A 24,249-nucleotide genomic window follows, 5' to 3' on the forward strand; every position below is an offset into this window, starting at 1 on the left:
TGTCTCTTCACTCACTAGAATGTAAGCTAGATGAAGGTAGGGGTTTTTGTCTGTTTTGTTTACTGCTGTATCCCATGGCCAAGAACAGTGCCATGAGTTTTGTGGATTTCAATGAATGAATAAATCCAGAGCCTTCCATCTTACAGAATTATAGCATTTCAGAGCTGGAAAAGACTGAAAAACTGTGTAGCTCAACTTAATTTACGGATGAGGACACCAAGACTCTCTTCATTGACTTTTCTGGTATCTTCCCAATACCACGGCAGCTTCTTTTCTAGCAGAAGGAAAGTGGAATTCTAAGAACACTGTGAGAATAGGTGTTTTGGGAATTGTTACCAATCCGTTTTTGCTGTCCATCTCATTTTCATTAACACCTTCTATTTTTAAAAATTGGAATTTATGACACGTGTCAAACCCAGAAAGCATTTGATACATATTGTTTAATGGCTGACCAAACCAAATCAGACTTCTAGGGCTGATCAAGCAAAATCTTTATTGCTTGTATGAGTTTGCTAGGGCTGCCGTAACACAAAATACCACCGACTGGGTGGCTTCCACAACAGAAATTTATTTTGTCAGTTCTGGAGGCTGGAAGTCTGAGGTCAAGATGTCAACATGGTTGATTTCTTCTGAGGCCTCTCTCCTTGGCTTGTACATGACTGTCTTTTCCCTCTGTGTTTACATGTTCTTTCCACTGTGCACACACGTGTCTCTGTCCAAATTTCCTTTTTATAAGGACATTGGGGCATTCTGGATTAGAGCCATCCTAATGGCCTCATTTAAACTTAATTATCTCTTTAAAGGCCCTATTCCCAAATACAGTCACATTCTGAGGTACCTAGGATTAGCACTTCAACATATGAATTTTGGGGGGTCATAATTTAGCCCATAACATTGCTTTATGTGAATTCCTTACCCAGAGGAAAGGAGTGACAGCAGAAACTCCAGAAAACTAAAAGTAATTAGCCCAAAACATCATTTGAACAGCTAACAAATTGAATTTGAGCTATTTGTTCTTATTAGGTGTGCAATTTCCTGAAGAAAAACTTTACGGAAACCATTTAAAGAAATGATTCAAAGTAACCACTTTTTCTTTCAGACCTCTTTAAATTACCTTACAATTCTCTTCCCACAGATGTTTACTGAGTAAATACCTCTTCTTTTGCCCAAAATGAAGTTCACCAAAGATAAAGATAGGCTTTAATGTGTTTTTATTGATTAGAACTGTGTACACTTGAATCCTTGCATCATATAATATACAGTAGCAAGCAAATAACTGGTGCTAAAATAACTTACTGACAAATTCTAATACTGAGCACAGAATAGTTCTATCTCTATTAACAATAAAAAACAAAACCACAAGTTTATCTTGGGAAATTTAAATTCAGGCTATTATTTCACAATTTGGAAATCTGAGTAATCCAACTTTAAGATGACTTTCTCATTGCTGAAGCTTGCTCTGTCGATGTGCGATTTGGGACTTCCTTTTGTCTCAAGCCATTCTTGCATATGACGCACTTTGGAGATGGGACCTTGCACCTGTCCTTGCACTGTGCCCTCGTCAGTGTTCTGGACCCAGCCTACCAATCCCAGCTTTTTACCCTCAGTCTAAGGGAAAGAAAAAGACAAGAGAGAGAAATCCAGTGAGATTGAACAAAACAAAGTGAAACTACAATCTCTTGCCAGAATCTTGGCCTAGAATCAAGCCACTGAAACTAATTTGATATTGTCCAGAACAGTCAAAACAGAACCACAGCAAGGAGAATCTCATTGCTGATGTTAACATGAAGTGTTGGTCAGTTAACTCCATTTCCTTCTTCCACCCTATAAAACCCAGGCACTAGAATTTTTTACTGTGTAGTCAATTTGGTTAAGTACTAAAGACTTAAGACCAAATCAAATGCTTTCAAAATCATTCCCTAAGGCTGACTGTTATTAGGACACTGGGCTGTATCTTGCTTATTTTTCCTTCTCCTAATCAAGAATCTATTAGGTATATTAAATAGAAAAAGCATGAAGTTATCTGATCCTTCCCTTTGTCTTTAACCAGGGCCACACCTAAACAAATCCAGATGAATAAGTGTCCTTTGTATCTTTAAAGATCATTAGAGAGTATTTCACAATTTCCTGGGTAACTCATTCCATTGTTCTCACTATAGAGAAACTATCTAATCCAAGGTATTCATGTTGCATCCAAGGCCCACTTTCTGTCATCCTCCTACAGAAGGAAAAAGCAGCTGGTGATCAGCCTCTGTACATCCAAGTTTCAGGAGACTACATAACTATTAGGCTTTCACTTGCCTTTCTTCTCTTCTGTCTAAATAACCACAGTGACTTTTAAAAAGTCGAATAAGACCATCTAATCATTGTAGTTGCTCTTTTCTTAGCCTTTCCAATGTTCTTTCCTTTAAGTCATTAAACTGTAGAATGACTGAAAATTTGGGAAAGGTAGCAATGTTTTAGAGGTAATTTTATCTTTGTAAAATTTCCAAGTAAGGATAGTATAAAGTTATTGATTGTTAAAGTAATCTATCTAAATAGAAAGGGTTGGATTACAAAAGAAAATTGGAGTTAACATGACTGCATGCCCAAATGCAGGAGTAGTGACCTAGTAAATGTGGGAAATTGCTGGAGTTGGTCAAATAAAATGTTACGCACAGCAAAACCATGTTTGCTGAAGAACTGACACATCCATCAAATCAGTTACGTTCAAAGCAAAGACATGTTTGGCTAATGAACAAAAGACACTTCAGTCAAATAAGTAACAGTTTAAAGGATACAGAGGAAGTTAAGGAATGAAGAAAAGTAGGAGATACCTAAAGCATGTATTAAGTGCTGAAGATGGTGGCATAAAAAAGGAATGCAGGGAACGGATTTTGGAAGACTCCACATCCAAATGACTTTGTATAACAACCGCACTCTTCTGCTTCAAGTTAGCCTGGGGGAGGTTGGCTAGCCCAGGTTCTTAATTACCTTATATGGCAACTAGCTATAAGAATGATTGTGCAGATTTTGGAGCAGGAGGTTCTAACAGTCAAAAAAATCTTTAAATTGCAATGTGATTTATCTGAACTCCCAAGAGTGAGTGAGTTCACTCTGAGTGAGTGAGTTTGACTGGTGTTGAGAATGGGAATTTCCTATGAGTTTTATTTGTGCCCTCAATTCTGAGCTTATTTTTAAAATGATAGCATAATGTTGCTGACTCATGTTCAGTTTTGAGTATCTATCAAAACAAGTCAACAGTGTTTTATCCTAAGATAATGCCAAAAAGCTAATTCTCCCTCATAATGATATTTCTGCTTGGACAGTCGTCTGGAAACATTTGAAGGAACATAATCACCAAATCTAGTCTCAATCTAAAACGCAAGTCCCTCAAATCAATAAATTAGACTTCCATTGTAGGAAACTAGAAAAACAAGAGCCAACCAAACCCAAAACAAGCAGAAAGAAGAAATTAATAAAGATTAGAGCAGGAGTTAATAAAATAGAGAATAGACAAAAAGAGAAAATCAGTGAAACCAAAAGTTGGCTCTTTGAAAAGATGAACAAAATTGTCAAACCTTTCGCTGGACTTATAAAGAACAAAAGAGAGAAGGCTCAAATTACTAAAATCAGAACTGAGGGGCCGGCCCAGTGGCGCAGTAGTTAAGTTCACATGTTCCAGTTCGGCGGCCTGGGGTTCGCTGATTCACATCCCGGGTGTGGACATGGCACTGCTTGGCAAGCCATGCTGTGGTAGGCGTCCCACATATAAAGTAGAGGGAGATGGGCACGGATGTTAGCTCAGGGCCAGTCTTCCTCAGCAAAAAGAGGAGGATTGGGAGCAGATGTTAGCTCAGGGCTAATCTTCCTCAAAAAAAAGAAATGAAAGAGGGGTTATTACCACCAATCTTACAAAAATAAAAAGGATTATAAGGGAATACTATGAACAATTGTATGCCAACAAATTAGATAACTTAGATGAAAAGGGTGGATTTCTAGAAAGACTCAAACTACAGAAACTGAATCAAGAAATAGAAAATCTGAATAGACCTATAAAAAGTAAAGAGATTGAATTAGTAATCAAAAACTTCCCACAAAGAAAAGCTCAGGACTAGATGGTTTTACACGTGAATTCTACCAAATGTTTAAAGAAGAATCCTTCAACAGTCCTTCATGAACTAGACCAAAAAATAGAAGAGGAGGAAACACTTCCCAAATCATTCTGTTAAGCCAGTATTACCCTCATATCAAAACCAAACAAAGACATCACAAGAAAAGAAAACTATACACAAATATCCCTTGTGAATACAGGCATACCCTGTTTTATTGCATTTCACTTTATTGTGCTTTGCAGATACTGCATTTTTTGAAAAGACCCTCCACCAGAAAAAGATTATGACTCACTGAAGGCTCAGATGATGGGTAGCATTTTTTAGCAATATTTTTTTAACTAAGGTATCACATTGTTCTGTTAGACATAATGCCACTGCACACTTAATAGACTACGGTATAGTGTAAACATAACTTTTGTTTTTCTTTTAATTTGTGTTTCTTTTTTGGTGAGGAAGATTGGCCCTGAGCTAATAGCTGTTACCAATCTTCCTCTTTTTTTTCCTTCCCCAAAGCCCCAGGACATAGGTGCATATCCTAGTTGTAAGTCCTTCTATGTGGGATGCTGCCACAGCATGGCTTGATGAGTGGTACATAGGTCCACGCCCAGGATCCGAACCAGCGAACCCTGAGCTGCCAAAGCAGAGCGCATGAACTTAACCACTCAGCCACGGGGCCAGCCCTTAACATAACTTTTATATGCACTGGAAAACAAAAATATTCAAGTGACTCGCTTTATTGTGATATTCACTTTATTATGGTGGTCTGGAACCCAAACCCTCAATATCTCCAAGGTATACCTGTATTGATGCAAAACTCAACCAGATGTAAGCAAACCAAATCTAGCAATATACAAAGATTATACACCGTGAAAAATTGGAATTTATCACAGGAATGAAAGGTTGGTTCAACATACAAAAACAGTATACCATATTAATAAATAAAATGGAATGTAATATATCATATTAATAAATAAAACAGAAGCCAGATGATCATCTCAATAGGTGAAGAAAAACCATTTGACAAACTCCAACATCTTTAATGATAAAAACACTCAAACTAGGAACAGGAGAGAACTTCCTTCACCTGATAAAAGGTGTACAGAGTTCATTGACCTCCCAGCCTTCCAAGGACACTGGGCCTGGGCCCTACGTGAAGGAATGTGTCTGGGCTCGGGGCCAAAGATGGCCACTTCAGCCCTGACTCTAAGGAACAAGTTACAAAGAATATCTCCTGCGTCATGTTCCTTGTCTGGGCTGGCCACCCCGACGGACACCTGACTGCAGTTTAAAAACATCCCATCTGTGGGAACAAAAAGGTAGAAACAACTCATCCGTGGGAACAAGAAGAAATAACTCAAAGTATCCAAATGTCTAAAACCCTAAGTCAGAACCCAGAGAAACCTTAGGATAAAAGGGAGTCACAGACATAGAACAATTGGGAGTCTCACTGAGGAAAATGCCTCAGACCTGGACAATCGGCACTCCCACCCGACGTACAAACTATTGGGACTTCCTCAGCTGATTGTGGTGTGGATGTTGTAAGTACCGATTTGTTGTTCCCCTTTATCCCTGCTCCTCATTATGTTTCCCTTTATCAATAACCTTTGATTGCTTAAACAACCAAGTAGCCTTGGTGGTACCTGTCATTCCTTGCCCTCTGAGGCTGCGGGCAACTAAAGGCATCTGTGAAAAACCCACAACTAACATCATACCTAATGGTGAAAGACTGAAAGCTTTCCCCGTAGGGTCAGGAACAAGACAAGGATATCTGTTCTCGCCACTTCTACTCAATATTATACTGAAGGTTCTAGCCAGGGCAGGGAAAAAGAAATAAAAAGCACTCAGAGTGCAAAGGAAGAAGTAAAACTACCTCTACTCACTGATGGCATATCTTGTATACAGAAAAATCCTAAGCAATATACACACAGACGCAGACACACACACACTCACAAACTAGAACTAATAAGTTCACAAGGTTGCAGGATACAAAGATCAATATGCAAAAATTAATTGTATTTCTGTACATTAGCAACGAACAATCAAAAATGAAATTAAGAAAACAACTCCATTTATAATAGCATCAAAAATAATAAAATTCTTAGGAATAAATGTAACAAAAGAAGTATAAGACTTACATATGGTAAACTATAAAATATTTTTGAAATAAATTAAAGACCTAAATAAATGGAAAGACAGCCCATGTTCAGGGATTGGAAGATTTAATATTGTTAATATGACAATACTCCCTAAACGGATCTACAGATTCTACAGAGTCTCTATCAAAAGTCCAGGTGCCTTCTTTGCAGCAGTTAACATTGATCCTAAACTTCACATGGAAACATATAGGACCCAGGATAGCTGAAAATAATCTTGGAAAGGAAGAACAAAGCTGAAGGACTCACACATCCCAATTTCAAAATTTACTACAAAGCTACAGTAATCAATACAGTTTGGTACTGGCCTGCGGACAGACATACAGATCAACTGGAGTCCATAAATAAACCCTTACATTTATGGCCAATTGATTTTTGACAAGGGTGTCATGACAATTCAACGGGAAAAATAGTCTTTTTAACAAATAGTGCCGGAACAACTGGATATCCACACGCAAACGAACAAAGTTGGACCTCCTACCTCACATCACATAAAGATTTAACTCAAACTGGATCAAAGACCTAAAGCTAAGAGCTTAAACTATAAAAATCTTAGAAGAAACTTTTAGCAGAAAACATAGGTGTGAACCTTCATGACCTTGGATTAGGCAAAGGGTTCTTAGATATAACACTAAAAGCACAAGCAACAAAAGAAAAAACAGATAAATTAGACTTCATCAATATTAAAAAACTTCTGTGCTTCAAAATTTTCATCAAGAAAGTGAAAAGAAAACCTGCAGAATAGGAGAAATATTTGAAAATCATATAAGTGATAAGGGACTAGTATCCAGAATGTATAAAAATTATTACAATTTAACAATAAGACAACTCAATTAAAAAATGGGCAAAGGATTTGAATAGACATTTCTCCAAAGAAGATATACAATATCTTCTTTCATGTGCCAATGAGCACATGAAAAGATGTTCAACATAATTAGTCATTAGGAGAAGGCAAACAAAACCACATTGCGGATATATACATACACTGGACTATTATTCAGCCTTAAAAAGGAAGGAAATTTGGACACATGCTACAACATGGATGGTCTTTAAGGATATTATGCTAGTGAAATAAGCCAGTCACAAAAGGACAAACACTGTAGGCTTCCACTTATATGAGGCACCTAGAGTAGACAAATTCATAGAGACAGAAAGTAGAACGGTGGCTGCCAGGGGCCGGGGGGGAGGGGGGAATTAGGAGTTATTGTTTAACGGGTACAGAGCTTCAGTTTTGCAAGATGAAGAGTTCTGTGAATGGATGGTGGTGATGGTAGCACAACAGTGTGAAGGTACTGAAGGTCAATGAACTACATACTTAAAAATGGTTAAAATGGCAAATTTCACATTATGTATATTTTACCACAAGTTTTTAAAAAAGTAGGTTATATAGCTTCCAAATATTTGGGGATTTTCCAGTTATCTTCCTGTTATTGATTTGTAGTTTACTCCCATTATGGTTGGTGAACATGCTTTGTATGACTTAAATACTTTTAAATTCATTGATACCTCAAAACAAAACAAAACAACAAAAAAACACTTCACACCCACTAGGATGGCTATAATAAAAAAGACAAGGGGCCTGCCGGGTGACGTAGTGGTTAAATTCACACACTCAGCTTCGGCGGCCCAGGGTTTGCAGGTTCAGATCCCAGGCAGCCCTAGCACTGCTCATCACGCATGCTGTGGCGGCAGCCCACATAAAACAGAGGAGGACTGGCACAGATGTTAGCTCAGGGCCAACCTTCCTCACACACAAAAAAGACAGACGATAACAATTGTTAGCAAGGATGTGGAGAAGTTGGAATTCTCACATATTGCTTACGAGAATGTAAAATGTACAGCTGCTTTGGAAAATAGTTTGGCACTTCCTCAAAAAGTTATACATGGGAGTTACCACGTGACCCAACAATCTACTCCTAGGTATATATACAAGAGGGAATTGAAAAAAAGGCTTACACGAAAACAAGTACATAAATGTTCACAGCATCATTTTTCATAATTGCCAAAAGGTAGAAACAACCTAAATGTCCATCAATTGACGAATAGGTATATAAAATGTGATATATCCATACAATGGAATATCATTCAGCCATAAAAAGGAATGAAGTACTGACATATGCTACAATGTGAATACACTTTGAAAACATGTTAAGCGAGAGAAGCCAAACACAAAAGGCCACATATTATATGAGTCTATTTACATTAAATGTCCAGAACCGGCAAACCCATAGAGACAGAAGTGAAGTTAGTGGTTGCCAGGGGCTAGTGGGATAAGGGGTGAGTGCTAATGGGTATGAAGTTTCTTTCTGGGGTGATGAAATATTCTGGAATTAGTGCACAACATGGTAAATATATTAAAAGCCACTGAATTATACACTTTAAAAGGGTGAATTTTGTGGGATGTGAATTATATTCCAACTTAAAAAAAGTCTCTTTGAGTATTCCCATCACTCATTCTAGGAGTGATGGAATTTAACTAAGAGGTTAGATGATATCAATATGCATAGACTGTAGCAAAATAAAACAATTGTTAAAATGAACATACATATTTAAATGATTGTAAGTAGTCAAGAGTAAGGTACAAGTCTAATTAAGTGGGGAAAAGATGGCATTTTCCTTGTCAATATTTGTTTTTCTGCATTCTTTTATTCTCTCTTTAAATTAGGGGTGAGCCTTCAGTAAAGAAAGATGGGCTAGACTACCATCTGGTCCTTTTCCCTCAACAACTTTAATTAATCTTCAAAGTTGTCACCTCCATTTACTAAATCACGGTAACTTACCCTGCATAACTGGTAGCAAAGCAACTGCAACACAGCTCTTGCCATGACTTTCAGTAATTCCTTTTTTCAACACGCACTTCATATATGAGTATGAAACAGGAGGAAATGATTTGCAAGTAATTGGAAAAAGAGGTAGTGACATTTAACATGCATATTTCAAAGATTCAGATTTGGATTTAAATACCACAGTCCCAGGAATGTGACACTTGGAAAGCTCTGCAGTCTCAATTCATTATCTTTGAGGTTCAGATACATTGGGAAGGCAATACCCTGATATCCCCCTATTGAAGACAGAAGAGAAATTGAGATTTCAGTTGTGTGTGCATGAGGCTGTCAATAGTTTGTTCACCCCCTCAACTACTCCCTATGACTCTAATGGGAATACCAGACTCCACGTTCAGTGTTACCATTACTTATCGTGGAATGAAGTATCTTCATTAGAAAAGCTTCACCTGGAAAAGGTAAATTGTTCTTTCAAAGCCAAACTGAGTAAAAAGGAATTAAGTAGAGGAATGGGGGAAGGAATGGGGGAAAGAGGTCTGAAGAAAAGGCAGCAGCCACAGAGGAAGCAATCACACAAATTACACAAATGTCATGAGTTCATCTAAATGCCATCTCCTCCATCAAGGTCAGCCCTCTATTCCCCTTCGGAAGAGAGAAGCTCGTTAATACGTGTCTAGGTACCCGGGTACCATTGTTAGAAAAGATCAGTAACAACAGCCGACGAATCTTCCATTTACATTTTTTGACCCACTGCAAAGCATTTTCATACCCACTGCTCCACAAAGCACCTCTTTGCCATGCAGCTACCAAACAGCCAGCTTCTGCCGGGGCACATTTGTCAGGAACATGTCTCTTATTCCCACGCTCAGAACCTAGGTTTGTCCCCAAAGCCTGCAGGCCACATACCTGAGTGTACTTGCGGAAAAACACCCCTTGCACCTTCCCAAAAATTTCATAGTCCACTGATATCAGGGTGCCCCCTTCTGCCATGCTCACGTTCAAACCTGTCAGGGACGAGGAAAGCAGAAAAGTAAAGGGCTCCTGATCCTATTCCAAGACCCCCAACCCTGAGGCAGAAAGCGCCACACCCACACTTCTCCATCCTTAACCTCTGCGACCTCTCCCTGACCTTAAGGTGCCCGATCTTCACAGTACTCAAGCGGATACGTGTAAGCGCGGTGTGTGAAGTAACAGAGGACACCCGAGCAAGGAGGCTTCGGGCCTCTTTGGGGGAATTACCTGCTTATCCAGTCACCTCCCTATACCCATCGCCGCTTCTGCTCCCTCTCCATCCCTAGCCCCTCTCCATCCGTACCTCTTCCCAGGGACCTGGCTTCCCTGCGGCCGCCAGAATCCCCTTCTCCTAACATTTCAGGGCTAACCGAACTGATGAGGACGCCCTAGGGCCGCGTCCCAGGCTCACCCTCCTCGTCCTCCTCTTAGGCGATCGGCGCTCCCCTGGCGACCACCACGCCAAACGGTTCCTTCGGTCGCGTAACCGCCGCGCCCGGAAGTTTAGGGCGCAGCTCCTCCTTCGCTGCCTCTCATGCCCATCACCTCCTCAGACCAATCAGAGACGGCGCTCTGGGCCCAGAGCCCGCCCAGAGGGTGGGATTTCGGGACGCGGTCGTGTGCGAGCGCGAGCGAGCCTCGAGTTGGGGATCTGTCCACAGTCTCGACTCGGCTTCTACAGACCGAGCCCTCACCCCACCTCGGTCACTAAGCTAAACCCCTTTCTCGTTTACTCGTGGGGAGAAAGATATGGACGAAGAAGCACTTGAGATAAATTCAGTCATTCAATAAATATTTACTGAGACCCTCGTGTGCCAGGCACAGTTCTAGGTGGTCGACATACATTCGTGAACAAGAAGGATCCCTGGCCTGGAGGAGCCTACATTCTGGAGACGGGAGACAGACGATAAACATTAAACATCTCAAACAAGAAAACTGGACAGGACACCTACAACCTTTCGGCAGTGACTTTTTCTTTTAGTTCTCCAAATTTTGGGTGATGCCCAAGTCTGGAATGGGTAGCAAGGGAGATGTGTGTACAGGAGGTCCCAGTGGAGGTTACCGTTCCTTCAGTGCTTCTGGAAGCTGCCCACCAGAGTCCACCTTACTAAGAAAACCCCAAATAATGCTTATCTCAATCAATCACGTGCACAAGTAAAATAACCCAAGGCTTCAGAATCACAAATGAATCAGTCAATCTAAGCCATATGACCAAACTGCACAAATTCTTTCGGGAAAATGGAATTGTCAAGGGAAGTTGTGGGTGTGGATTTTTAAAAGTAGGGTTGCCTTGCAGGCATTGAATCCAGCTACCCTTACGATTAAGGATGTGTATGAAGGAAAACTGCGGTGTGTACTGCTCCTCTTTGGAGGGCTTGTATACGTTACATCCCCTCATTAGACTCCAGATGTGAATATGCTAGGTTGGCAGACTTGACAAGGTGCGATGGATTTGCAATGGAAGCCACGGAGATGCATCATTCCACTAATTTCCCACTACTAAGTGAGGCTATAGATCCTGGAGAATCATATAACCTTAGTGCTGGTGTCAGGTGGCGGGCCCGGCGGGGTGGGAAGCTAGATTGAATATCATGCTTGGCAATATTTGAAAATAAAGCTAAACAGAGTACCCAGCTGACGTTATTTTTTTTCTCTAAAATTCATTTTTTAAAAACTAGTTTCTTGGAAGTCTAACATTGTATAAATTCATTCATAAGTGGAAGATAAATAAAAACATAGATACAGAGATTAGATTAGTGGTTATCAGAAGGGAATCGGGGAGAGCAAAAGGGGTAATAGGGCGCATGTGTATGGTGATGGATGGTAATTAGTCTTTGGGTGCTGAACGTGATGCAGTCTACACAGAAATCGAAATATAATGAGGTACACCTGACATTTGTATAATGTTATAAACCAACGTTACCTCAATAAATAAAATTTTTAAAAAACCCCCAAAACAAAAAACTACTTTTTCAGGCTGGCCCCGTGGCTGAGTGGTTAAGTTTGCGCACTCTGCTTCAGCGGCCCAGGGTTTCACTGGTTCAGATCCTGGGCGCAGACATGGCACCGCTCATGAAGCCATGTTGAGGTGGCGTCCCACATGCCACAACTAGAAGGACCTACAACCAAAAATATACAACTATGTACCAGGGGGCTTTGGGGAGAAAAAGAAAAAATAAAATCTTTGAAAAAACTAGTTTTTCCATAGAATTAAAAACCTATTGAGTGTCTATTATGTATGGGACACTGTAGGATTACAAAGATGAAAGATATATAACTTTTGTCCTCAAAGAGTTTTTTATTTAGTGTAAGGGAAAAATATGCATGGAAATAATGGCAATACTATGCACAACATGCTAACTTAATTCCATGAACACCCATTGAGAGCTCATCATGAACCAGCACCGTGCTATAACAAGGACAGGAAATATTATGAGAGCACAAAGGAACAAAGAGATTCATGCTGACTGGGAAGACTGGAAAAGCATTCTTGGAGGAAACAGCATATTATCCAAGGTTACACAACCACAACCAGTAAGTGACGGAGCTGGGATTTACTTCTAAGCAGTCTAAATACAGAGCCCACTCCGGTAAATGCTATGCTCTACCACCAGTACGTGGAGCTTGCGGTGAAGCAGTGCCACTGAGGTAAGAAAGTGGAAGTAGTCAGGTATGGCTAGCCCAGGGGTTCTCAACCCTGGCCACACACTAGGACCTCGGGGGAAGCTTTTAAAAATACTGATACCCAGCTCTCACCCCTATAAATTGCTTTCCATGTAATCCTAAAGCACAGCCACGGTTGACATCCACCAGGCTAGCTGCTGGGGAGGCAGGGCTGGAAAGGTAGGCAAGAACTAATCTGGCAGGTTGAAATACCATGTTAAATTATATGTTTCAACTCTATTCTGTAGGTAAAGAAGAGGCCACTGGGTAGGAGAATGACAGGTTCAGAAGTATTTAGGATAATTCTTCTGGCAGAAGCATGAAGGATGGGCTTGGGAAGCAGATGTTGAAGGCAAGAACAGTGGTTAGGATGGTGATGCCAACCCAATGAGAAGTGAGGAAGAACTCTCCTAGGGCAGCAGAAACGTAAAGGAAGGGTCATGTATGAGAGACACTGCGGAGTAAATTCAACAGAGCCTGCTGACTGATTAGAGGGAAGGAGTGACAAAGAGGGAGCAGTGGAGATGACTGATGCTTTCAGCATGGGAGGGAACACTGGAGAAGAAGTGGATTGGGGAAATCGAGAGATAATCATGAGTTTCTTTTCTTTCATACTGAGTTTGAGTTCCCTGAGGAACATTCATGCGGAGGTGCTAAATGGGCAGTTGGAAATTTGAGCCTGTAACTAAGGAGAGAGCCAAGCTGGATATCATTTATACATAGATGAGACCTGAAATTTCATCATTTGGTTGAATCATCGAGAAACAGAATGCCTGAAACTGCAGATACAAGAGAAATAAGAGGGCTATGGAGAACCTAACTTTGCAGGGGGGCAGGTGAGGAAAAGACTTTATAAATGCCAGAGACCTGGAAGAAGATGGAGCAAGGACATGAAAACAGAAACCAAGAAATCACAGAAGCAAGTGAGAAGAGTTCCAAGAGAGTGAAAAATCAATAATGGCAAATGAGGCTGAAGAAATAGCAGCTTTGTCTTTGGTCACTGGAAGGTCATTGGTAGCCCTGCAGTTAAATAAAGTGGAAAGGATGGAAGCCAGACCACAATGGACTGGACAATGAGGGGGAGATGAGGAGGTGGGGACAGCAAATGTAAAGTTTTCTATTAAGAAGTCTTGTGGTGAAGAGGAGAAATGAATAGGACCCCAACATGAGAGGCAGCAGGTCGAGGAAAACAAGGTTTATTTTGCAGAGGAAATTTAAGCACATTTTAAAACCAAAGAGAATGAGTATGTAGATAGATACAACTTGAAGCTAACAAGATGGAGTGCTAAAGTGACGGAGTCAATTCCTGGAGCGTAATGAAAGGAACTAATTCAAGAGAACTCATGGAAAAAGAAAGACTCTTCTTCCTCAGAAACAAAAAGGAAGGAAGTCAAGATGGAGGGAGACACTCTGGGAAATTCTGCCAGACTGGAGGGGAGCTGAGGGAGCTGATGACAAGGAGGCCCGGTGCTGAGGTAATTGGGACTTTGAGAAGAGTGGGAAATGTCTGGAAATGCATTTACAGAGAAGGCAGCTTAAAGAGTCAACTAGGAAGGAAAACAAGGAATAAAAGGACTGCCCTAGAGGGCCCACCAAGGAATTCCTTTGTAACATGTAAAAGATGTAATATGACATGTTAAAGTATTAACACTGACTACTGCTGTCTATAATTATTTTCCATGTGCATGAATCTTTTGAGTAGTTAGAGGAAAAAAGTAAGCTGTCTGTTCCTAATAGCTTACACAAATGAACTGAAGCATGAAGACAAATAAACTTTCTTCTGATGTTGACAAGTTAGACAGTATCATTTAGTGTTGAAACCAGGTTACACTGATTATTTTCGATCTGGTACTTAACTTTATTATCATTTCATTTGGCTGAGTCATTCTTGGGCCCTAAGAGAGGACGGCCAGAGTTACCACGTGAGAATCAAACATCATATCAAAATAATTTGACTACAAAAACTACCCCGGAAAAATACTGCGTAGCAAAACCTAGCCGAGTTAATAAAATTTGACAGCAAGCTCCAAACTACTGGCGAGGAAACGAACGGAGAGACAGTATATAGCCATACCTGGGGCTCGTACAAAGCAGCCGAGCGTGCTAAGAAAGGCTACCAGCAGGCGCACTCCCGCTAAGCGGGCGGACACCGGAATCCTGCGGCGGAATGACTCGAGGGCACAGGTAGGGGCTCCGGCGTTTGCCAGAGAAAGGTCTGGCAGCATCATTCACAGAAAAATACAAGTTCTTTGATGGAGTCTTAGAAAAGCCTCTCCCTCCCCCTCCCCCGTTCCCAAGGGCGGGCGACACAGCTGCAGAATTGGCGGGATACTAGGTTAAGTGACACTCAGGCTGGCCGCACCGCCTCCCCGGGCAGGTCCCGACCGCGTGAGGACTGCGCCTGCGCGCGCCTCCCCCGGGCGGGGGGTGTTCGCTGCCAGAGGCGGGGCTGGGCGCGCACGCGCTCCTGTCTCCAAGCAACGGGAATAACGGAGGCCGGCTGAGAGCGCCTGCGCGGCCATCGGTTAGTGGGTGTCGGGTCGGGAAAACTAGGTCCTATGGTTTTCCCCAGGCAAGAGCGGTCCCCGAGAGCCTCAGGTACGCGGAAGGGCGGGGAGACATGGGGTCAGCACCTCGACCTCCAAAGGGCCCGATGGTCAGAAGAGCGCTTTGTTCCCAAAGCGGACTCCCCATTGGGTGCGCCACTGCTGACCCTCCAGGACAGAACGTGACTTCCGCATTCCGGATCTAAACCCCACGGCGGCCAGGTCAAGTGGCCCCCGCCTCTCAGGTTACAGACCTTTCGCTGTCTGCGCCGCGGGGACTCCTTGGGTGAGGATTTGTGAGCCAGGCACCTGCTGCAGCAGGCCCTAAGCGGCCTCTGTGCTCTTTGGCGTCAAGCACGGTTCCAGCAGGAGGGAAGCCCTGAGAGCTCCTTGTGCCCGTCACTTACCCCCGGGCCGCAGTTTTCTCACCTATAAATGATGCGGCTGGACTCGCAGTTCTAAGGTCCCTAAATACCAGTCGTGTAACTCTAACTGAGCGAACCTCTCAGTTTACGGGTGAAGAAACTGGAGCCAGTAAGAGGAAGTTGCTTGTCCTTTGTCACAGGCCTAAAACCTAACTTTCAATCCAGTGGTTCTTTCCACTTACTATGGAATGTACTGTGTTTGGTAGGAGCATCACTGTATATGGCAGAGGCTAGTACTGGTATAAAGGAAAGCTAGGCAGCAGGAATACCTGTATCAGAATCGTTTTTCCATCCCCAGGACCTAATAAGCACTCACAGGATAATAAGCACTCACCAAATGCTTATTGAACGAAAGCTTTGGCAGACCCAGCTCCACTGTCCCTAAAGTTTAAGGCAAAATGTGGGTAGGACAAACGTAGAAACAGTTTACTTTAGCAGCCGAGGTGAATCTCAGACAAACTCCTCATATATCTGGTTTAAATCCCTCCCAGACTTCAGTCCAGGCCCTGAATGGCTGGTCTCCAGTTGGCGCCACCTCTGCCTGTGGGCGTTATGCTCCCATATAATAAAACGGAAACTCCAAGGCTCCACCCAGCCGAGCAAGACCCCTATGAAAAAGGTGACTCTCCCCAGCGGTCCTCAATGGGGCACCTGAGGAACAATTTCCAGCAGAAGCTTTGGAGCAACAAAGAGCTGACACTGGATAATCTCTCCACTCACCCCAAGTGGAGCACCTGCACAAAAGTCCGGAGCCACTCCCATCCCCACCGTGCTGGAGTCAGCCAGCAAGATCCAGGAAGCAAGCCCCAGGGCCAAGCAAAGTGTTTGTTTTACTCATCAGGCCCTCAATCCCGGTATTCCGAAGCAAACAACCAGGACTTCATCCCGTTTACAAAGAAGCGAGTTGGAGTAGATCGGGCATACCCACTGAAACCTGTGTTCCATCGGAAGTCTCGTAGTATAGGTGAGGCTGGCACTGATGGGGACCAGGATGTCTCTCCAAGACCCCCTGAGCCAGGAGAGTTTTCATACAGCAGCTTTGGTTCAAGAAACTGGGTGAATTCCTCTGTGGCTGGCACTGTTGCTGCCACGCAGGGGGAGAGGGCGATGGCAAACCTCAACACGACTGCGTGGATGCGGATCCAAAGACTAGAGGCTGCAGGAGAGAACTTACAGGAGGAAATCCGAAGAAAAGAGACCCTCCTGAGGGAAAAGCTGAAGAAGACAGAGGAGGAACTCAGAAGGATCCGGAAGGAAAAGCAACAGGCAGAGGAAAATGAAAGAAGAGAGCTCCAGGGAGAGACACTCCCCAGGAGGAGAGTTAAAGGTAGTAGCAACACCGCATACAAACGTCTCTTCTCCCCAGAGTTCGGGTCTGAGGAGGTCTTCAGTAGAGACAGGGGAGAGGACGAAACTTGGGTATGGTCTCAAGAAAATTCTAGGCCATTCCAGTTCTCTGATTATGGAATACAGAAGCTCAAAAGGGAAAGACTGGTGGCAAGCAATAACAAAATCCGAGAGCAAGTCTCAGGGCCGTTGAGGGAGAAGTTTTCTCAGCCTTCAGAAGTGCCAGGCAGTGCTTTGCAGGGACCCACCAGCAATTCTAGCTTGTCTGGGGCACCAGACTCCTCAGGTTCCAGCTGTCCCACTGAAAAGCCAGAACTCGGCGAGTGCAGCCACTGTGGACGCAAGTTTCTCTTGCTCAGGCTGGAGAGACACTCCAACATCTGCAGCAGGATGCAGGGTTCCAAGAGGAAAGTGTTTGACTCCTCCAGGGCCAGGGCTAAAGGCACTGAACTAGAGCAGTACTTGAACTGGAAGGGATCAGCCTCAATCAAGGTAACAAAGGCCTTAGGGATTTGACTGTGTGTGTAAGGGCCTGTTATATCTGCATCAGTTTTCTTTAGAAAAATTTCATGTGTTTGATAGGGAGAAAGTGAGAATTAACAATTATTGATTACTACTGGGTGCTGGTCACTGTGATGGGAGTTTTTCATATGATCCTGACCACAACCCTATGAGGATTTCATTGTCTCTTATCAATTCAAAAATTAAGTCTCAGAGAGGTTAACTTGCTTGAGCTAACAAATAGCATTAAATGGCAGAGTCAGCATATAAATCTGGGTCGGAATGACTCCAAAATCTAGACTTAAAAAATATATGTCCTTTTGATTATAAAAGTAATAAACGCTTACTGTAAAAAATTTAAAAGACATGAAAATTATAAAGAAAAAACTATGCATTTCAGCACTCTGAGAGACTTCCTTGCTCTTTGCAATATACTCTGCCACCTCCCCAGACTAAGATCTGTTGCCACTCCTATAACTGTGTCTACTTCTCCAAGATTAGCTCAATTTTGATAGATCTTCTTAGTAAATATGTGAAACACAACTAAGTTTGGAATTCTTTTTCTCCCCATTTAGAATGTAAACACCTAAAAGGTAAAGGACTTTATTTTTGGTTATCTTTCAAAACATCCCTAGCTGCAGAAAAAGTAGGTTGTATAAAGTAAGGATATCAAGACACTTACGTGGTAAGTTTAGGGGAACTTTGTAGGCATGTCTGGACAGTCAGATCTGGAGAAGATTGTCTTGTAAGTCAGTCCACAACCCTGTCAAGGTTATGCCACTTTGTTGTAAAAGGAGTGTTTCTCATAACAAAACCCAAGAGTGGCATACTGACAAACACTTTTCATTTAACTAGTTTTACTGTGTATTAGAAAACTATAACAACATATCAAGCCCTTCATTTCTAGGAATCACGAATTTAAAGAAAATGTTAAGTACTTAATAGTAAGGGGATAAAGTGAAAGTGGTATGCAAATAATCAAACTTTGGGAAATCCTAGACCGGAGGATCTCAAAGGCCCCATCCAGCTGTAATATTCTAGCAAAATGTGAGAGCCTCATTCTGTTTTCATTTCTTTCCAACCCTCCCTCTGCTGCACTAGCACCTCTGATCCTTCAGCACTTTACAGTTTGGTTGTTTTTAATGGGGCCTTTAAAAACTCACATTTATGTGATGGCTGTTAAGAAAAGCAGTTTGCAGATAGAGTGACTTCTTTCAGTACGATTTGGGAGGTCATCACGAGAAAGTCCCTTCCATGTTCAGAGGTAATCTCTCTGACATCCAGTTCCCAATAAGAAGTCAACATTTTGCTCTTACAGATAAGGACATGATCATCAGTTCCTGTTCTTGCCTGTTTTCTTTCTGGTCAACCGAAAAATCCACTGGGGTATTCTCTCTCCCACTATCATGGTTTATTTCTAGCCAGAATATATAGAATCTTTTGTTTCTTAAATTCCCAAATACAGTAGCAGTGAAGCAGAAGAATTGGGTTTCTGAGAGCAGACACCCTAGCTTTGTGGAAACTAGTTTAAGTGGGGAATATGTTGCATTGAGGACACCAAGGCAGAAAGGACCTGGATTGAGATGCCCTTCCCACCTTGGAATGTCCCGAGTCTTATTCCAAAGCTCTGTGCCTTTGGAAGCTGCGTGGTTTGTGCCTCTCTGTCGTTCCCCTCATGTACTCACAAAAGCATGTGATTTTCCTTGTATCCTTTAATCTTCACATAACTTCCAGCAGACTTGTACCTCTTGTCTCTCTACTAGACCTTAAACATTTGAGCACAGGGACCACATCTCTGTGCTTTGTGATGTGTTTAATGAATAAAATTTCAATACGATGAAAATTAAAGTATAAGTATCATGTGGTTGAGGAACTTCCCTCTAATTCAGTCCTTTTAAAGGTTCCTGGATACCATCTCTAACACTCTTAATTCTCTTGCCTTCTTGTCTGTTTCAGAGACTCTCCTGATGCTTCCTTTTCCTTTGATAGCATCTCTTCCTATTATGCATCATTAATGATGTCAGATCACCGAGCAGCTACTTGTCTTCCTTTTTTCTTCTTTTTAAAATTAATTTTCTTTTAATCTAAATTATATTTGAATACATTTTAAAAATCATGTAGTACTAAGTGATCTATAATGCAGATCAGCAGTATCCTGCCTCGCCCCTCTTCAACCCCTAATCCAGCCCCCAGTTCTATAGATGACTATTCTGGTATGTATTTCCATATTTCTACCTAATATGCTTGTTTTCTTGCTTTATTCGTTTTGTACATTATCTGTTGACTTCCTCGTATGGACGCTGTGGGTTAGCTCTTTCACATCCCCTCTCCTAGTGCTTGTCTCCTTCCCTTATCCTTCCTTGTAGTAGAATCACAATTGTGGGTTAAATCAGTAGTTAGCTTTTTCATTATAATGACCATGTAAATTTTGTTCATTGACGAGGGAACAAATTCTGCCCCTGCCCACATGCACCTGGAGTTAATAACTGACTCATGTTTTCGTGCGTTTAGTCCTCCATACCTAATTGTTTTTTTCCTCCTAAATGATCCGTTCAATGTCAGACACCTGTTAATGTCTTTGTAAGTGCTCAGATGCCTCTCATTTCTATCAGTTTGATTTTTTGTTCTGGAAACCTCCCTCGCACCACTCTCTTTCCTCCTGCTCCAGTCTGGACGGGTTATTCTCTGGGGCTGATGCAGATCTGTTGTCTTGGGACCTCTCTCTGCTTCTCTTCTGTGTTGGGTCTCCTGTTTCCACCATCCTGTCTTCTTTTTTCTTACTTTACTTACTTTGGTGAAGAAAGGTGCATGGGAGGCATATTTTTTGTCTTGGAATGAATGAAAATATCTATATAATACCCTTACATTTGATTGATAGTTTGGCCAGTAGGGAATTCTAGGTGGAAAATTAGTTTCTGTTAGAACTTCTAAGGCATTTTCCCACTAGTTTTTAGCATCCGGTGTTACTGTTGAGAAATCTTATGCCATTGTGATTCCTGCTCCATTATATGAAACCTACTTTGTTTTTTCTTTTTCTGATAGTTTACAGGATTCTCTCTTTATTTTGAAATTCTGAAATTTTACAATGATTTTGTTGGATACTTGGTAGGCCATTTTGATCTCAAGAGTAGTGACCTTTAATTCTAGGAATGTTTACTGTGTTATTTAACAATTTTCTCCCTGTGTTTTCTCTTTCTTTTTGCAACTCGTATTGGTCAGGTGTTGGACTTCTGGATTGACTCTAATTTTCTAATCTTTTCTTTTTTACTTTCCATCTTGATCTTTGTTCCCATTCTGAGTAAGTTTCTTGACATTATTTTACATATCTGTTTTAATTTTTGGCTATCACAGTTTTAATTTATAATAGTTCTTTCTGGTTCTCTGGTTCCTTTTCATAGTATATATATTCTTGTTTTGTGGACACAAGCTTTTCTAATACTCCTTTGTTGATATTATGTTTTTTTGTAAAAAAAAAAAGTTTTCTGCTGCTGCCTGCCTTGTTGCTGCTTCTGTGTGTGTGTGTGTGTGTGTGTGTGTGTGTACACGCATGTGCATGTGTTCGTGTACTTGGTCTCTTTCTTTTTAAAGCTTTACTCAAATATCTGGTGATCTTGGGCTGTCCATTCATATTTAAGCTTCAGTGGGGCTTATTGACTAATGGCCTTCATATTAGGGTTATTAAGTAGTGAGCCTTTTAACAGAGGTCCCTCAGGGTCAGCATCTGATGGTTTTTCTCTCGACTGCTCAGTGCATCCAGAAAACCCTAAAAGGGTGCCAGTGTGCTTAGTACTCTGAGCTGAGTGGGAGAAGGAGGCTGACAGTTCCACAATTCATCATGTATACTTGCACTGTATCCCCATTTTCAGCCCCAAGATTAACCCTCTTCTCCACTGTGCCTGGATTTCCTGAGTCTGAAACCTGTCTGGTTCAGTTTCTCCAGAGGAGAAACTCCTGTTCTCCTGTGAAGGTGTGGAAGTGATGGACACTTGGGTGTACAAGGTGGGAGAGGAGCCCTGGGGTCCAACTTGTTTTCAGCCCTGCACTTCTCCCCTTTCCACTACTTGTACTTCCAAGCACTGAACCTCTTAGGGGTTCTGCTGGGAAAAACAGCTTGTCTCTCAGTACCATCCCCCTCTGCAGGCCCTTAGTTTAAGTGCTTAGTTTAAGAGCTCTGGCAAGTCAGCTATCACTGTTGCTCCTTTCCTGTTCTCTTTGACCTTGTGGATTAACATCCTTTTTATTTCCTTACTGTCATTCTAATGGAGACATAAGGAGATGAGATAAATGCCAAGTTGATTGATTAGTCTTCCTTCTACTTACAGGCTGAACCCCCTCGGAAGAGCAGCTGGAGACAGAGGCATGAATCTTTCATCCGTACCCTCCGTCAGGCTCGAGAGGTCCAGCAGGTAATTGCCAAAGGTGGAAACCCCTCAGACTTGCCTCCCATCCTGCCTGCAGAAAATCCAGACTATATCCAGTGTCCTCATTGTAGCCGCCATTTTGCTCCCAAGGTGGCCGAGCGGCACATTCACAAGTGTAAGACCATCAAGAACCGTCCTCCACCTCCAAGGAAGCATTACAGTTGAGGAAACAACAGTGGAAACCTCCTCCCTAGTTCTGAAGGCTCTGCTTCTCTTCAGCAGTAAATAGGAATAGAATAATTTGATGCAAAGCAGTAAGAACTAAAACTTTTACATCTCCGAGGTCCGCCTGCAGAGCTGAAACCAGTGAGGAGAGACCAATTGCTAAGTAGAAGGAGGCAGAAGGAAGCCCCAGCTTCCCACTAAATTACCACCTCAGGCTGGTGTGCCTTATGTTATTGCCCTAAGAACTGATGAGTGAAGGCACAAGAGTAGCGAGCAGGCTACATTAAAGCTCTCTTCTCCTAAGCCTGACTTGTGGTTTATGCTAGTTAAGTGCCTCCGTTTGCTGTGCCTTCTTGCCACTGCCTCTGCGTGTATGTCTGTGGTTCCTGTTAACTCTTCTTGATCTTGCATGAAGTTGGCTCATTAGGATGAGTTGGTGTCAGAGGATCATGGTCACCCAGGTGGTATCTTATAAAAGGTAATATGATTTTGCTGAAAGGAAAATAGAAGTCTGTCCTTAACTTCCCTGGTGCATAGTCCTGGCCAAAAGCCAACAGAAGTACATAAGGTTAGGGCACCAGAGTATCCTAAACCCTCTCTGTGGTGTACTGTGTAATAAAGGGAACCTCATCTTTATGTACTTTACAGGCTAGGGATGGGGGAAAGAACATTATACGCCTAAATGGTTGTTCTTTTCTAATGGATTTCATATGTCAAAAAAAAAAAAAAAAAGGAAGAAACTTGTTTCAGCTATTGCTAGCACTCTCCTTTCAAATCAGGTTGGTTGGATGGCTTTTTAAGTGAGGCAGCAAAATCTGCCATCAAAGCAAGCTCAGACACTCTGGTGTCACATCTTCCTGTGGATTATACCACAATAAACCAAACTTTGAAGGAAAAGGTGCCAGATCTTTTAAATTTTCTCTGTGCAGAATCATGCCTAATGCAAGTAACCTTTATAATTAGGCCCTCAATAAATGGGTTTTGGGGATTTAAAATTAAATGAATAATAAAATGAGTGAGTCCTAGACTTGTTAAATGGGAGAAGGGATAAGGTAATGCCTGATGGGGGTAATATCAGTTCAGATAGGATGACGCTAGCACAAAAGAGCTGAATACTAGGATTGTTGTCCTGAGAGCATCACTCAAATTGTTAGTTTAAAATAGTGGAGAAAAATCACCCAACCTGACCTGGGCAAATGGGACTGGGCAGACAACAAAACCATATTTTACTAAACAACAAATGGCCACTCACTCTTGTTCCATTTCCTCTGTAGCTTTTGCTGAGTGGCTGGGCTAACAGATCAGACCAATTTGAAATGTGAGTTTAAGGTTTTAGCTGTGAAGCTGCAGGACACTAGGCTGAAAAAAAATTGTATATTTTAAAAACAGCATATATTGAATTGCTTTATGCTCTTCTTAATTGTTGCAAAGAAAAGGAGGTATCACATAATGGGCTTCTGGTTGGCCACTTAAAGAAACCTCACATAGAGACACTGGACATTTAACTCAATACATACATTCCCCAGGCAAGTTTAAAGAGGTACACACTTTGTTTCACACTAATGGTAAAAGCAATAGATGACAAGAATGAGCTGTGGCCAAGGTCCAAAAGTGGTAGCCTGTGGACTGCTTTGCCCCTCATATATGTTTTATTTGGCTGGCACAGCACTAAAAATATAATCTGACATTTAAGAATTGGGATCTCTCTTGAAAAACTGGAAGTTCTGGAAGCACTGGGCCAGCAACCCTACACAGCACCAACTGAGTGAGGTTCAGAATCATCTGCTCCTGCAGATGGGACAGAGCACTCAGACCACAGCCCCAGCTGGCCTGCTTTACTTACTTGCCTTCTCTGCCTGGCCTCCCAGGCACTTGGGTTCGGGATCCCTGGATGATGTTATAAAGGTCACAGATCAGAGCCCTCCAGGGAGAACAAATGTGTGTGGAGGGAGTGCTTTCTATAGACACAGGAAGCTGTTATTCATTCTAATGTTGCTGGAGAAATAAAACAATAGTCAATGCCTTAGTGTTCCCTTTGATTTCAAGATGTTTAGGCCTTGACTATATTAGTCTTTTAAATTCAGCTTACTCTGATCTTTGGGAAAAGGTAAGAACCCTTTTTTTAAATCTAGGTCTCTT

The 24,249-nt window shown here is 42.0% G+C and overlaps 2 protein-coding genes across 15 annotated transcripts; one reads left to right on the plus strand and one right to left on the minus strand.

Annotated features, from left to right (window-relative positions):
• Window positions 1–1,194: 1,194 nt before the first annotated feature.
• On the minus strand, window positions 1,195–15,114 carry ACYP1 (acylphosphatase 1). Of its 4 annotated transcripts, none has more exons than XM_008516471.2 (3): window positions 14,780–15,114; window positions 9,937–10,034; window positions 1,195–1,608 (listed from the first exon to the last, which is right to left on the minus strand). In XM_008516471.2, exons 1-3 carry the CDS (start codon window positions 14,931–14,933, stop codon window positions 1,393–1,395), a joined length of 468 nt encoding a protein of 155 aa, XP_008514693.1. In that variant the 5' UTR covers window positions 14,934–15,114; the 3' UTR covers window positions 1,195–1,392. The 4 variants fall into 4 exon arrangements, with proteins under 4 accessions (XP_008514693.1, XP_008514695.1, XP_008514694.1 ...); XM_008516473.2 differs by lacking the exon at window positions 14,780–15,114 and adding an exon at window positions 10,454–10,591; XM_008516472.2 differs by lacking the exon at window positions 14,780–15,114 and adding an exon at window positions 10,346–10,535.
• Window positions 12,954–22,413, plus strand: ZC2HC1C (zinc finger C2HC-type containing 1C). 11 transcript variants are annotated; one of them, XM_008516479.2, is made up of 4 exons: window positions 15,129–15,303; window positions 16,168–17,515; window positions 21,847–21,930; window positions 22,036–22,413. In XM_008516479.2, the coding sequence occupies exons 2-4, from the start codon at window positions 16,187–16,189 to the stop codon at window positions 22,108–22,110; spliced, it is 1,488 nt and encodes a 495-aa protein (XP_008514701.1). In that variant the 5' UTR covers window positions 15,129–15,303; window positions 16,168–16,186; the 3' UTR covers window positions 22,111–22,413. The 11 variants fall into 11 exon arrangements, 10 of the variants coding, with proteins under 10 accessions (XP_070448991.1, XP_008514699.1, XP_008514701.1 ...); XM_070592891.1 differs by having other exon boundaries at window positions 15,145–15,229; XR_011532627.1 differs by having other exon boundaries at window positions 15,167–15,303; window positions 16,168–17,003; window positions 22,036–22,050.
• Window positions 22,414–24,249: the final 1,836 nt, after the last annotated feature.

Source organism: Equus przewalskii, chromosome 25 (genome assembly GCF_037783145.1).
Source record: "Equus przewalskii isolate Varuska chromosome 25, EquPr2, whole genome shotgun sequence".
Lineage (NCBI taxonomy): Eukaryota > Metazoa > Chordata > Mammalia > Perissodactyla > Equidae > Equus > Equus przewalskii.